The sequence below is a fragment of the Triticum urartu genome, chromosome 7 (genome assembly GCF_003073215.2).
Source record: "Triticum urartu cultivar G1812 chromosome 7, Tu2.1, whole genome shotgun sequence".
Taxonomy (NCBI): domain Eukaryota; kingdom Viridiplantae; phylum Streptophyta; class Magnoliopsida; order Poales; family Poaceae; genus Triticum; species Triticum urartu.
Genome location: NC_053028.1, coordinates 668,958,719 through 668,970,212, shown reverse-complemented (window position 1 = coordinate 668,970,212; position 11,494 = coordinate 668,958,719). Strand labels below are relative to the sequence as shown.

The window sequence follows — 11,494 nt, the reverse complement described above, 5'->3', positions numbered from 1 at the left end:
TATGGACTTTGGGTTGTATGACTTACTTTTGATGTCAACCAGACTATGAACTATGGGTTGTATAACTTAGAGATGATGTAATATTTCATATATACATCTCATGCACTACTAGTTTATTATGTATAGTTGCTACTTGTCTAAGATGTTGGACTGTGATTATGTTGGTCTGCGATGTTAAAGTTTATTTCTAAATTTCAAAATCAAAGTTGAGCCTAGATTTGATATATCTATATTGCTGAAATTACATATTGGGGGGGGGGGGTAATCTCACCACCTCAAACAAAATGGTCAGTGTAACAATCATCCACTCTTTCATCCTCTCAACCAAACACACAAATGGTTATCCCTAGCCACCTGTATCCTCCCTACCAAACAAAATAGTGTGGTTATCCAACTCACCTAATCCCTCACAAGCAAACAACAAAAAATGGCTATCCCCAGCCACATGGTTAAGGATATCCTTAGCCAGGTATCTTTGCCAGTGAACCAAACGCCACCTAAGTGGTGCATGTGGACATCCAATGAAACTGAAATGGCATATGTGGACAACCTCACCAAACCCACAAAAGCGAGTGGTCGACCACCACATCATTGCATCCTTCCCCAACCACCTGGAGCCGCCATACCCTAAGAGCAAGTACAATAATGGGCTTATAGCCGGCTTACATGGCACTTTTGCCTATGTGGAGGAGAGAGATGTGAAAAAGTAAGGGAAGTGGGCTCTCATGCAAGAATCTAGTTATATACGAGTTTCTAGATAAATGTAATAAATATGAAGAAAGAGATAGTAGAGAGAAGATGGAAAAAATACTATTGTAATAGCCAACCTTATAGCCCACATTATTGTATGAGTGCATATGGATGATGGCTATAGATGACATGGCGGTTCCTTATAGCCATCAGCTGACTATATTATTAACCATGCTCTAAGCCGTTGTCACCATCAGTGTCGCCTTCATGGCAGAGCTCCTCCCCTAGTCCCCTTGAAGGATTGCGGCTAGGTGTCGTCGGCCAGACAACAATCTCGACTCGAGAGTAGTTTTTTATAGAACCAATTGAATTGGTCATGCAATACTTTAATAATATTAAGTATTGTTAGCTTAATGACATTATGATTGTGGATCTTTATGCCAGGTCGAAGAGTGAATTGCAAAAAACCACCACATTTCAAGTTCAAACCCGGATTTGCTCACATTCCTTGGGCGCCTCAAAAATCTACCAATTTCCTTACTAATTTCTCCAATAAACACTAATGAGCGATTTAATTCAATTTCTGACAGTCCGGGCCCACTGGTCAGGTCCATATGACACCATTTTGTGTTGACTGTTAAATCAAACATGGCGCTGCTGCTCCCAACCATGCGACCACTTCCTCCCCGGACCTCACTGCCGGACGCCCTACAACTCGGCTAGGAAACTGGGTAGCTGACGGGTGGGCCCTCCGTCAAAAGTAACAGCCAGCAAACTTTGGTTGACAATTTTGTGCCATGTCAGCATTTACAGCAGGCCCGGGCTGTCAGAAATTGAATTAAATTGCTCAAATTGGTCATTAGTGTTTATTGAGAAAATTAACAAGAAACTGATAGATTTTTGGGGCGACCAAGAATGTGGTAGAAAATCCGGATTTGAACTTGAAATGTGATGGTTTTTTGCAATTCACTCCGGATCGAACGGTGATTATGGTCGGGGCCATTACCATCGTTCTCCCATACCCTTTTGGTTTCGACTCCCTCCGTCCGCGTCCGCACTCTGGTCCACAGTGCTTGGGGCAACACAAAGATCTTGCTCCTGCCGGCGACCTCCTCCTCTGTGTCAGCAACAGCTTCCACCATGACATCCTTCAGTGCAACTTGGAGCTAATCGTAGTCATTTCCAGTTCGTACAAAGTTTGTTCCTGACGTTGATCTAGATCCTTAGTTCTTGGTTTGCGTCAACACTAGTTCTGTTTTGACAGTTCTATTGTGATCTTTTTGTGAAAAATTCTGTCGTATGGTCATCTTACAGAAGTAGGTACGTATATGTATGCATATGCTGACTGTCTGAAAGTTTTTTGAACAATTGATCTCCATATGGATCACAAAGTACACATAGACAATCGATCTCCACACAAATCACATTTTTTGAACACAAGAGCGCTCGAAGCCACCGCCTCTTCTTATAGCATGTGAAACATAGAAATTCAGAAATAAGGAAGCTGCACAAGGTATCTTAGTAAAACAAGAGGCAAGACTAGCATGGAAAGTGGACGGCATTGCTTATTGGGTTTTAGTTAAGACTGTTTTTAGGCTATCTACCAGAACAAAATGTACAAACAAAGATGGCATTGCAAGTCTTCTGGAGTACTTCGAATTCCTAACAAAATGATGAACATTATGATCAATCCACAGCTTGCAGATGTTTTGCTAAAGCATTAGCAGTAAAGAAAAATGATTTCACACATTATACCATTAGCACAATTTCACATATTACATTGTTAGCCGACAAGTGATTCGTTTACTAAATCACAGTCAGTAAAATACTTATCTTCCCACACCTGCAGATAGAAGATATAAAGTCCTGCATGATGACCATTGATCACGTCTTTTTACTAAATGATCATAGTACATTCGCTCAAGCACCACGCGATTTTGACCGAATACATGGAGGTAACAATTGTCCAAAACCATTGGTATGCATAAACCAGTACAGATAACAGAAACTTCAGTTCAATTGTAGATGACTAATCCACAGAAACAAACCAAGTTCATTCCATGAAGAACCACCGTCGCTCCAAACTTAAAAGCATGCATACATCTGTCACAGAGCCCAGTTCAAGCAGACATATGAAGCCAACTGTTCCATAGCATGAAGAACTGATGATGCCTGTCGAAGATCCACTTCTTATAGATACCACCAACAATCTCATATTGATGTCAAATGTGCAACGACTGTAACTCTGCATACAACGGCACATATGGCATATATGGTGGCTTGCCATCTACAAGACCAGAGATCAGCTTGACTTGCCCGCTATCCATGTTATAGCAAGTGAATGTGATAAACCAACCAAAACTGAAGAATATCATGTTGCATTCCAGATGAATCCCAATCCACTCAAAATCCCCATCGAGGCGGAAATGGGAATCTATTTCTCCAAATATGTGTGAAGTGTCAACGCTATGCTTCAGTATCCATTCTCTGCTTTGATAGTTCTCAAGAACATAAACTAATAATCGAATGGTACCACCATCTTCAGCTCGCTGAAAATTGGCATAATGCAGGCGACCCTGTGACCGCTGAATAAAACCATCAAGCAGACCTCGAGGGACATCAAAGTTCATTCATGTTTCCCCCTTGGTATCCACCACAGCTAGACAAGGGGATACAGATATCCCACCGCAATTGGCTACAAAATGCAGATAGCCGTTAAGAAAGACAGATGCAGACTGACGATTAATGATCCTAATTTCTGCATTCCATTTCTTCTCCTTGTAAACCCATTTTCCGGTTCCAGATGAATACACTGCCACTCCGACAATGTCAGGGTCCCAAAGCTCATGCGCATTTATCAACTCAAACACATAGAAATGCGACGAAACGGCCGGATCGAAGCCCAAACGTGTGGTGTCCACCTCGCTGGTGGCGTTGCCGGAGTCCGGCAACATGGTCCACTTCTCCATGGCAGGATTACACACGACATAATGGAACTCATCACCCTGGGCGGAGGCGTCGTACCAGCGGCAGAGGAGGAGGCCGTTGCAGCAGTCCAGCAGATGGACGCGCCGGTGGTTGGGCAGGAAGGCGCAGGTGATCGGAGGGGTGCATCTCCCCGGGAAATCGGCGAAGCGGACAGGGGATTTCAGAAGCCACTCGCTGTCGCTGGTGGTGGTGCTGCCGTAGAAGAAGCCGGCCAGGGGTTGGGGAAGCTTTTTGCGGTGTTCGGGGTGGTGGATGAGGGCCAGCCAGTAGTTGGAGACGCACTTGAAGCGGCAGAGCGACTTGACCGGGAGACGCGCGAGGATCTCCACGAGGAGGTCGTCGGTGAGCCTCTCGACCGCCGTCCTGCCGTCGCTGTGGGGAGAAGTGGAGGAACTGCGGAAACACAAATGGGGATCACGGCGAGAAGGAGGGGGAAAGGTCTGATAGATGATCCTGCTGATTCGCGTACCGGAGACGAGATGAAGCTCGGCCTTCATCACCCGGTCTAGAGCCATCCACGGGGTCGGACATGGCGGCGGCGGCGGCAGAAAAGCGGCGGTGACGCCGTCGAGCAGGGCAGAGGGGAGGAGTGAAACCTAGGAGGTCAGCGGATCCCAGTCGACGGGAGTGGGACTTGTTCTCACTGCGTGAACGGATTGGGCCGTCGAGCATCAGTGAATGGGCTCAACCGTGTGGCAACTAGACTGAATTGGAAGAATAGGGCCCAGATACAAAATGAGGAAAAATACATTTGATTTCTCTATAAGAAATGGAAATTCTGCACTATGATCTTGGTGATAATTAAATGCCTTTTTAGGGGCAAAACGTAGCAGAATCGGAAAGTAGGGGCAAAACCCATGGAAGCGGATTTGTAGCACCCGGGTGCTCCACACCCCTATACGAACATTAAATTCAAAAAAATACTGAGAAATTTAAAAAAAATCTAAGATTTTGGGATATAAAAGCAGGGCTCCCGATCTAGTCCTGTGTGAAATTTCGTGAAAAAATACCAGGAAACGTATTCGTGGCAAAAAAGACAAAAAAAAAATCCTATGTATAAAAAAAAACTGTTTGGATGGATTTTTGTTCGGACTATACTTCCTTCACCACGGATACGTTTCATTTTTTTCATGAAATTTAACACGGGAGTAGATTGAGAACCCATGTTTGATATTCCCAAATTTCAGATTTTTTTGATTTTTTTGGTATTTTTTACGTTTAATATTCATATAGGGGCGTAGAGCACTCAGGAGCTCCTGTGTATTTTCCCAAAACCCATGGGTGGGAACCAACTAGAGACAAAACCCACGGGGAGTAACCAACTAAGGGCAAGAATGATCTGATGGATTGGTAAATTGCATCCATGTAAGAGTGACATTGCCATGAGAGAAAAGAAGCATTTCCATTCAACTCGTTTATATACAAAACGAAATGTAAAGGATATCTATATTAATGGAAGATTGTGCAAGTTGTTGTTTTTTCTTTCTTTAAATGATCTGCGCATATTGTTTTACAGGAAACCAGTAGTCTGTATTACATCTCTATGGTACAGTTGAATCGCCGAACACCAACGAGTTTTACAAAGTCAATGCCAAAATACACGGAGCCAGTTAGAGCATCTCCAATAGTTTGTCTATATGAATGTCTATATTCGTTTTCCACGACGTGAGCCTAAAACAGACGTCCAATAGCTTGTCTATATGGTCGTCCAAATATACACATCCTCTAAATCGACCTCGACAATGTCCATGCCTGGACATTCACTGGTAGAAAAAGGGCCTATAGTCCCGGTTCGTAAGGGCCTTTAGTCCCGGTTCAGGAACCGGGACTAAAGTGTCGGTACTAATACCTCCCCCCTTTAGTCCCGGTTCAATCCAGAACCGGGACTAAAGGCCCTCCACGTGGGCAGTGCGCAGAGCCCAGTCAGGAGACCCTTTGGTCCCGGTTGGTGGCACCAACCGGGACCAATAGGCATCCACGCGTCAGCACTTCTGTGGCTGGGGTTTTTGTTTTTTTTGAAAGGGGGGGTAGGGGTTTGGGGGGGGGGTTAATTTAGGTGTTTCATATATTGTGTTAGCTAGTTATAATTAATAGAGAGAAGTGTCCTCTGTTATGTCCGTGCTTGGTCGACGCTACGTACTATACATACGTATATAGAGAGGACTAGACACGCTAGCTAGCTAGTAAGCAAACGAAGGAAACAGAAGATCGTCATGAACATATATGCATATATACAGAGAGAAGTGATATCGACCACCTCTCCTTCTCCGAGAGATTGGTCGAACAACAAGTTCTCGTATATCTATCTGACACTACCGGCTACATATATACAATAATTATCTCTTACAAATATAATCATACGGACTCAGGGTCCACATAGAATTCTCCGTCTTCAGGGATCACGTGGTCAAGAAAGAATGCCGCCAATTCCTCTTGAATTGCTCGCATGCGAGCTGGTGCTAGGAGTTCATCCCACTTCCGAAACATCTAATTTAAAGAAGGGGTCAATACATATATATATATATGAATGAATGAAACTCAACACAAATGATGGTAATAAAATAAAATTGTGAATGTTGTTATTTACGTACTTCATATTGTTCGTCAGTGTAGCCCCGCTCACAGGTCGTGTGGCGGATGGACTCGCAAACATAGTATCCACAGAAATCATTCCCTTGTTCCTGCCACAACCACTTTACAAGAAATAGAGGTTAATCAAACTGATAAGCAAGAATGCCAAATGGTATTGATGAAACTAGCGCTTGAATGACTAGTAGATGCGCTTAAAATGCTACTATAGATAGTACTTACTTTCGGGTGTCTAAATTGCAGCTCCTTCGGCAGTCCCGGAGCTTTTCTGGTGAATTTTCTCCAAACCCTGCCGGACAAAGAAAACAATTACTTGATATATCAGAAAATGAACAAAGTTGCTGATATGGTGGATAATGATCGATTTAACTTACTTCTCGAGTATTCGAGTCATGTCTGCATAGTCCTTGGGATCTTTTCGTCTTGAGTCTAAGACGGTTACTAGTCCCTGCTCAAGCTTAATATGTAGGAGAATATAGTGGAAACTGCACATGCATGCATAACTCATCAATTACATTACTATAACCTTGACTAATATATAAGGGAAACCGAATACGCACAAGACAGTAACACTCACTTGAAGTTGTAAGGAAAGAGTATTATATCTTTGTTTTGATTTATTATCAACGATTCTAGCATGCTGGCCTCGGTTTCTGCAGCATGAAATTTAACCTGAGTTGCATCTATGAGATATGTGTTAATGAACCCAATATCACTGACTTGTCTTTTCTTCAATTCGACGATCTTCAATCTGCATAATATAGTGAGGATGATTATAAATACATGCAATGAAAGAGCTAAGCTATATAGAGAAACTTAATGACAGAAGTAGTACTACTTACAGACAGTAGCAGGCGACCGTTGTTTTATCGAGGGCCAATTGATTGAAAAACTGATAGAACTCCTCAAATGGAACAGGCAACAGATCAATTCTAACGAGGTCATGCTCCTTTTTAACTTTCACATACAAAGTACTCCTCCCCCCAGAGTCTCTGCAGATTTTCAAGTACCAATCATGCAATCTTCGCATCATCGTTGATAGAGATCTTTCATCTTTGACGAGAGGCTTCCCGTACTCGTATCTTTGTATCTGCATCTCCATGGGTTCATAATGTACTTCGTCGGGCAGGTAATCTGCAAGATTGCTATAACCGGGCACCATCCTCGGATCATTATCGACGTTGTGGCTAGGCACCTTGAGCGGGGGGCACGATTGCTTCGCTTGATCGCCGAGCTGGGCAATTTGTTTCCCAGCTCGTCGTTCTTTCAGCCTTTGATCACTGACAGTACTTCCCGACCGCTCCGCTTCGGCAAATTCCTTTCCAATAATGCGGTCATAGTTTCCTTTCGGCGGATCAGACTTCGGTGGTTTTGTCAGGGCAGCCAGAGTGCGCTTCACTTTCACCCGATCTACCTTCTCCTCCGGAGGTGGATGTTTCTTTGCTTTCACCCCTTCAAAGAATTTCTTCACTTCTTCTCGCGCGATCTCGGCGTTCTCCTCCTGGGTCCTCTCGTATGGTAACTTCTCTGGAGTCTTCAGAGAAGGACCGAATCTGTATGTCCTCCCGCCTCTGGTTGTACTGCTAGACGCCGACCGAGCAGACGTAGCGGTTGTCTTTTTTACTTGCTTAAGAGGCGGAGGAGAAGGACTACGATGCGCCGGAGCAGCTGGAGCGGCGGCAGGTCTCTTACGCCCTTGCTGACGAGGCGGAGAAGGAGGAGGCTGGCTGCTCGGGCGCGTCGGCGCAGGCGGAGAAGGAGGCGGAGTGCCGCCGCGCGCCGGAGAAGGAGCCGGCCGAGGGCCCTGATCGTCACTCACCGGAGGAGGAGGCGGTGGAGGCGGAGTGCCCTGACTCGCCGGAGGAGGAGGAGGAGGCGGTGGCGTCCAGTTCGGAAGGTTGATGAGCTCCTTCCGCCATAGGCATGGAGTCTTCAGAGCAGACCCCAGCCGAGTCTCCCCTTCATAGGTAGGGTGGTCAAGCTGGAGGTCCTCAAATCCCTCCGTTATCTCATCCACCATCACCCTAGCATATCCTTCTGGAATCGGCCGGCAGTGAAAAGTTGCGCCGAGTTCAGTAGGAAAAACAGAGCCAACAGCCGCCTTGACCTTCAAATTCATCCATCGCGTCATAAGGTGGCAATTTTGAGACTCCGTATAGCATCCACGGGATAGCTGGCAGGAGCCGTCAAGGCATGCTCCGGCTGAAGCAGCTCGGTGGAAGCCACGCTGCTTCTGCGCTGAGATGGCGGGGTAGCTTCGGGGGAGGCTTCGGCAGTACGTTTGCTGCGATTTGCTTCTCGTTCCTCTATCGCGTCTACCCTTGCTTGCAGCGCCTGCATTTGGGTCTGCTGCACTTTTTTCCTCCTCTCATGGGATTTGTAACCGCCTGCGTCCGGAAACCCAACCTTCCACGGAATGGAGCCTGGCGTGCCTCGTGTCCGTCCAGGGTGCTCAGGATTCCCGAGGGCCATTGTGAGCTCGTCGTTCTCTCTGTCTGGAAAGAACGTCCCTTCCTGCGCTGCTTCGATATACTGCTTAAGCTTACTGACTGGTATGTCCATTTGATCGTTCGTCCAAATGCACTTCCCTGTTACAGGGTCCAGTGTTCCGCCAGCCCCGAAGAACCAAGTCCGGCAACGGTCTGGCCAGTTAATTGTCTCTGGTTCGATCCCTTTATGAACCAGATCATTCTCAGTCTTGGACCACTTAGGCCGGGCTACGAGGTAGCCACCTGACCCCGTGCGATGGTGAAGCTTCTTCTTCGCAGCATTTTGCTTGTTTGTCGCCGACATCTTCTTACTCTTTTCCGATGTCTTGTGGGCCACAAATGCGGGCCAGTGATCTCTGATATTCTCATATCTGCCCTTGAATTCTGGTGTCTCATTATTTTCGACAAACTTATTCAGCTCTTTCTTCCACCTCCTGAATAGTTCTGCCATCCTCTTCAGAGCAAAAGACTTGATTAATTTCTCTTTAACTGGGTTCTCTGGATTATCCTCAGGCGGTAGGGTGAAATTTGACTTCAGCTCAGTCCAAAGATCATTTTTCTGCATATCATTGACATAAGAGACCTCAGGGTCTTCTGTAGCCGGCTTAAACCATTGCTGGATGCTTATCGGGATCTTGTCCCTAACCAGAACCCCGCACTGAGCAACAATATGCGCTCTTTGTCCGGAGGGGTTCAATAGGTTGGCCGTCGGGCGCGATTGCTATGATCTCAAACTTTTCATCCGAGCTCAACTTTTTCTTCGGGCCTCGTCTCTTTACCGAAGTTGTGCTCGATCCGGAGGCTAGAAAAAAGAACAAAGACTTAATTAATATGTGTACATACAAAAACAATGAATGCATCAATCAGCTAGTCAGCATAGGCTTAACTAATATATATACCTGGCCGGACTCGGTTCGGTCACCGGAGCCGTCATCACGGTCTCCTTCTTGCACCGGCATTGGGTCACCGGAGCCGTCCTCATGTTCTTCTTCTTGCACCGGCATTAGGTCACCGTAGCCAGCTTGTTCACCCTCTCCTTCCAGACCATCGGTTTCGTTGAGAAACAACGAGATGGCATCACTTCCTTCTGCGATTATGTCCCTCAACAACGCTTCTTTTGTTGCTTCGTCTAGGGTGGTGTCCATAGTTTCTACAAATATTTACAACATGGCAATTATTATTCAAACATGACAGATGGATATATTAGTGCCAAACGTAGAACTAGCTACCTAATCATAGTAAGCTATCGGGAGGGGGTATATATCGACAACGACGACACTACATCTATGTCCCTCGACGACCCTCGTTCCCGATAAAAAAAAGAGGAAGAAGAAGAAAAATAAGAGGAGAAGAAAGAATAGAGGAGAAGATCTCCTCTATTCTTTCTTCTCCTCTTTTTTTTCTTCTTCCTCTTCTTTTTTTATCCTCTTCTTCCTCTCATGTTCGATAGGATCGCCGAGGGGTCGGGAGGTTGCCTAGTGTCAAGGGATTCAACAAAACCATGTCTTCATCATTAGGCGAGAGTAACATGTGCATGATGGTACGAAGCTCTTCAAAGTTGTTCTGGAACGAAGTCCCAGATAGGATAATTCGCTTTTTGGTACAAAGTTCAGCAAGAGCCTTCCGAATATCGCTATTTGGAAGGCCTTTGCTGAATTCGTACCAAAAGGCGGATTATTCTATCCGGGACTCCATTCCAGAACAACTTTGCAGAACTTCGTACCAACATGCCCTGGTTACTTCCGGCTAATGATGAAGGCATGGATTTCTTCAATACTTTGACACTAGGAAACCTCTCTCGACCCCTCGGCGATCCTCGACCCCTCGAACCCTCGACGACCCTGGAACCCTCGACCCCTAGACGACCCTCTTCTTCCTCTCATGTTCGAGAGGATCGCCGAGGGGTCGGGAGGTTGCCTAGTGTCAAAGGATTCAACAAAACCATGTCTTCATCATTAGGCGAAAGTAACATGTGCATGATGGTACGAAGCTCTTCAAAGTTGTTCTGGAACGGAGTCCCAGATAGGATAATTCGCTTTTTGGTACAAAGTTCAGAAAGAGCCTTCCGAATATCGCTATTTGGAAGGCCTTTGCTGAATTCGTACCAAAAGGCGGATTATTCTATCCGGGACTCCATTCCAAAACAACTTTGCAGAACTTCGTACCAACATGCCCTGGTTACTTCCGGCTAATGATGAAGGCATGGATTTCTTCAATACTTTGACACTAGGAAACCTCTCTCTACTTCCGGCTAATAAGAATAAGAAGAAGAAGAAGAAGAAGAAGAAAAGAAGAAAAAAAAAGAGGAGAAGAAGAAAGGAATAGTGGAGAAAAGAGAAAATAGAATATATTCTATTTTCTTTTCTTCTCCACTATTCCTTTCTTCTTCTCCTCTTCTTTTTCTTCTTTTTTCTTCTTCTTATTTATTTCTCCTCTTCTTTTCGGTAGAGGAAACCCTAAATAGATAGCAAGTATCGTGGGTGTGAGATACATGTGGCCCTCGGTGTCGGACACTACATCCACGTCCCAGAAGTGACGTGGGCGTCGAAGCCCGCGCCACTTGTGGGATGTGGGGGTAGTGTCTGACACCGACGGTACATGTATCTCACACCGACAATACTTTCTATTTAGGGTTTCTCCTCTACCGCTCCTCGACCTCTCGACGACCCTCGTTCCCGATAAAATAAAGAGGAAGAAGAAGAAGAAAAAAGAAGAAAAGAAAGAATAGAGGAGAAGAC

General features: G+C 45.4%; 1 protein-coding gene across 1 annotated transcript; it reads right to left on the bottom strand.

Moving 5' to 3' along the window:
• Positions 1–2,417: 2,417 nt before the first annotated feature.
• LOC125520249 (F-box protein At5g07610-like) lies at positions 2,418–4,290 on the bottom strand. The gene is made up of 2 exons (XM_048685117.1): positions 4,148–4,290; positions 2,418–4,071 (listed from the first exon to the last, which is right to left on the bottom strand). The coding sequence occupies exons 1-2, from the start codon at positions 4,207–4,209 to the stop codon at positions 3,321–3,323; spliced, it is 813 nt and encodes a 270-aa protein (XP_048541074.1). The 5' UTR covers positions 4,210–4,290; the 3' UTR covers positions 2,418–3,320.
• Positions 4,291–11,494: the final 7,204 nt, after the last annotated feature.

Excerpts from the sequence above, each read along its gene's own strand:
- LOC125520249 (XM_048685117.1), bottom strand. The coding sequence starts at position 4,209 with ATGTCCGACCCCGTGGATGGCTCTAGACCGGGTGATGAAGGCCGAGCT. Across the intron at positions 4,072-4,147 it reads CGAGCTTCATCTCGTCTCCG|TTCCTCCACTTCTCCCCACA; the intron begins GTACGCGAATCA and ends GTGTTTCCGCAG.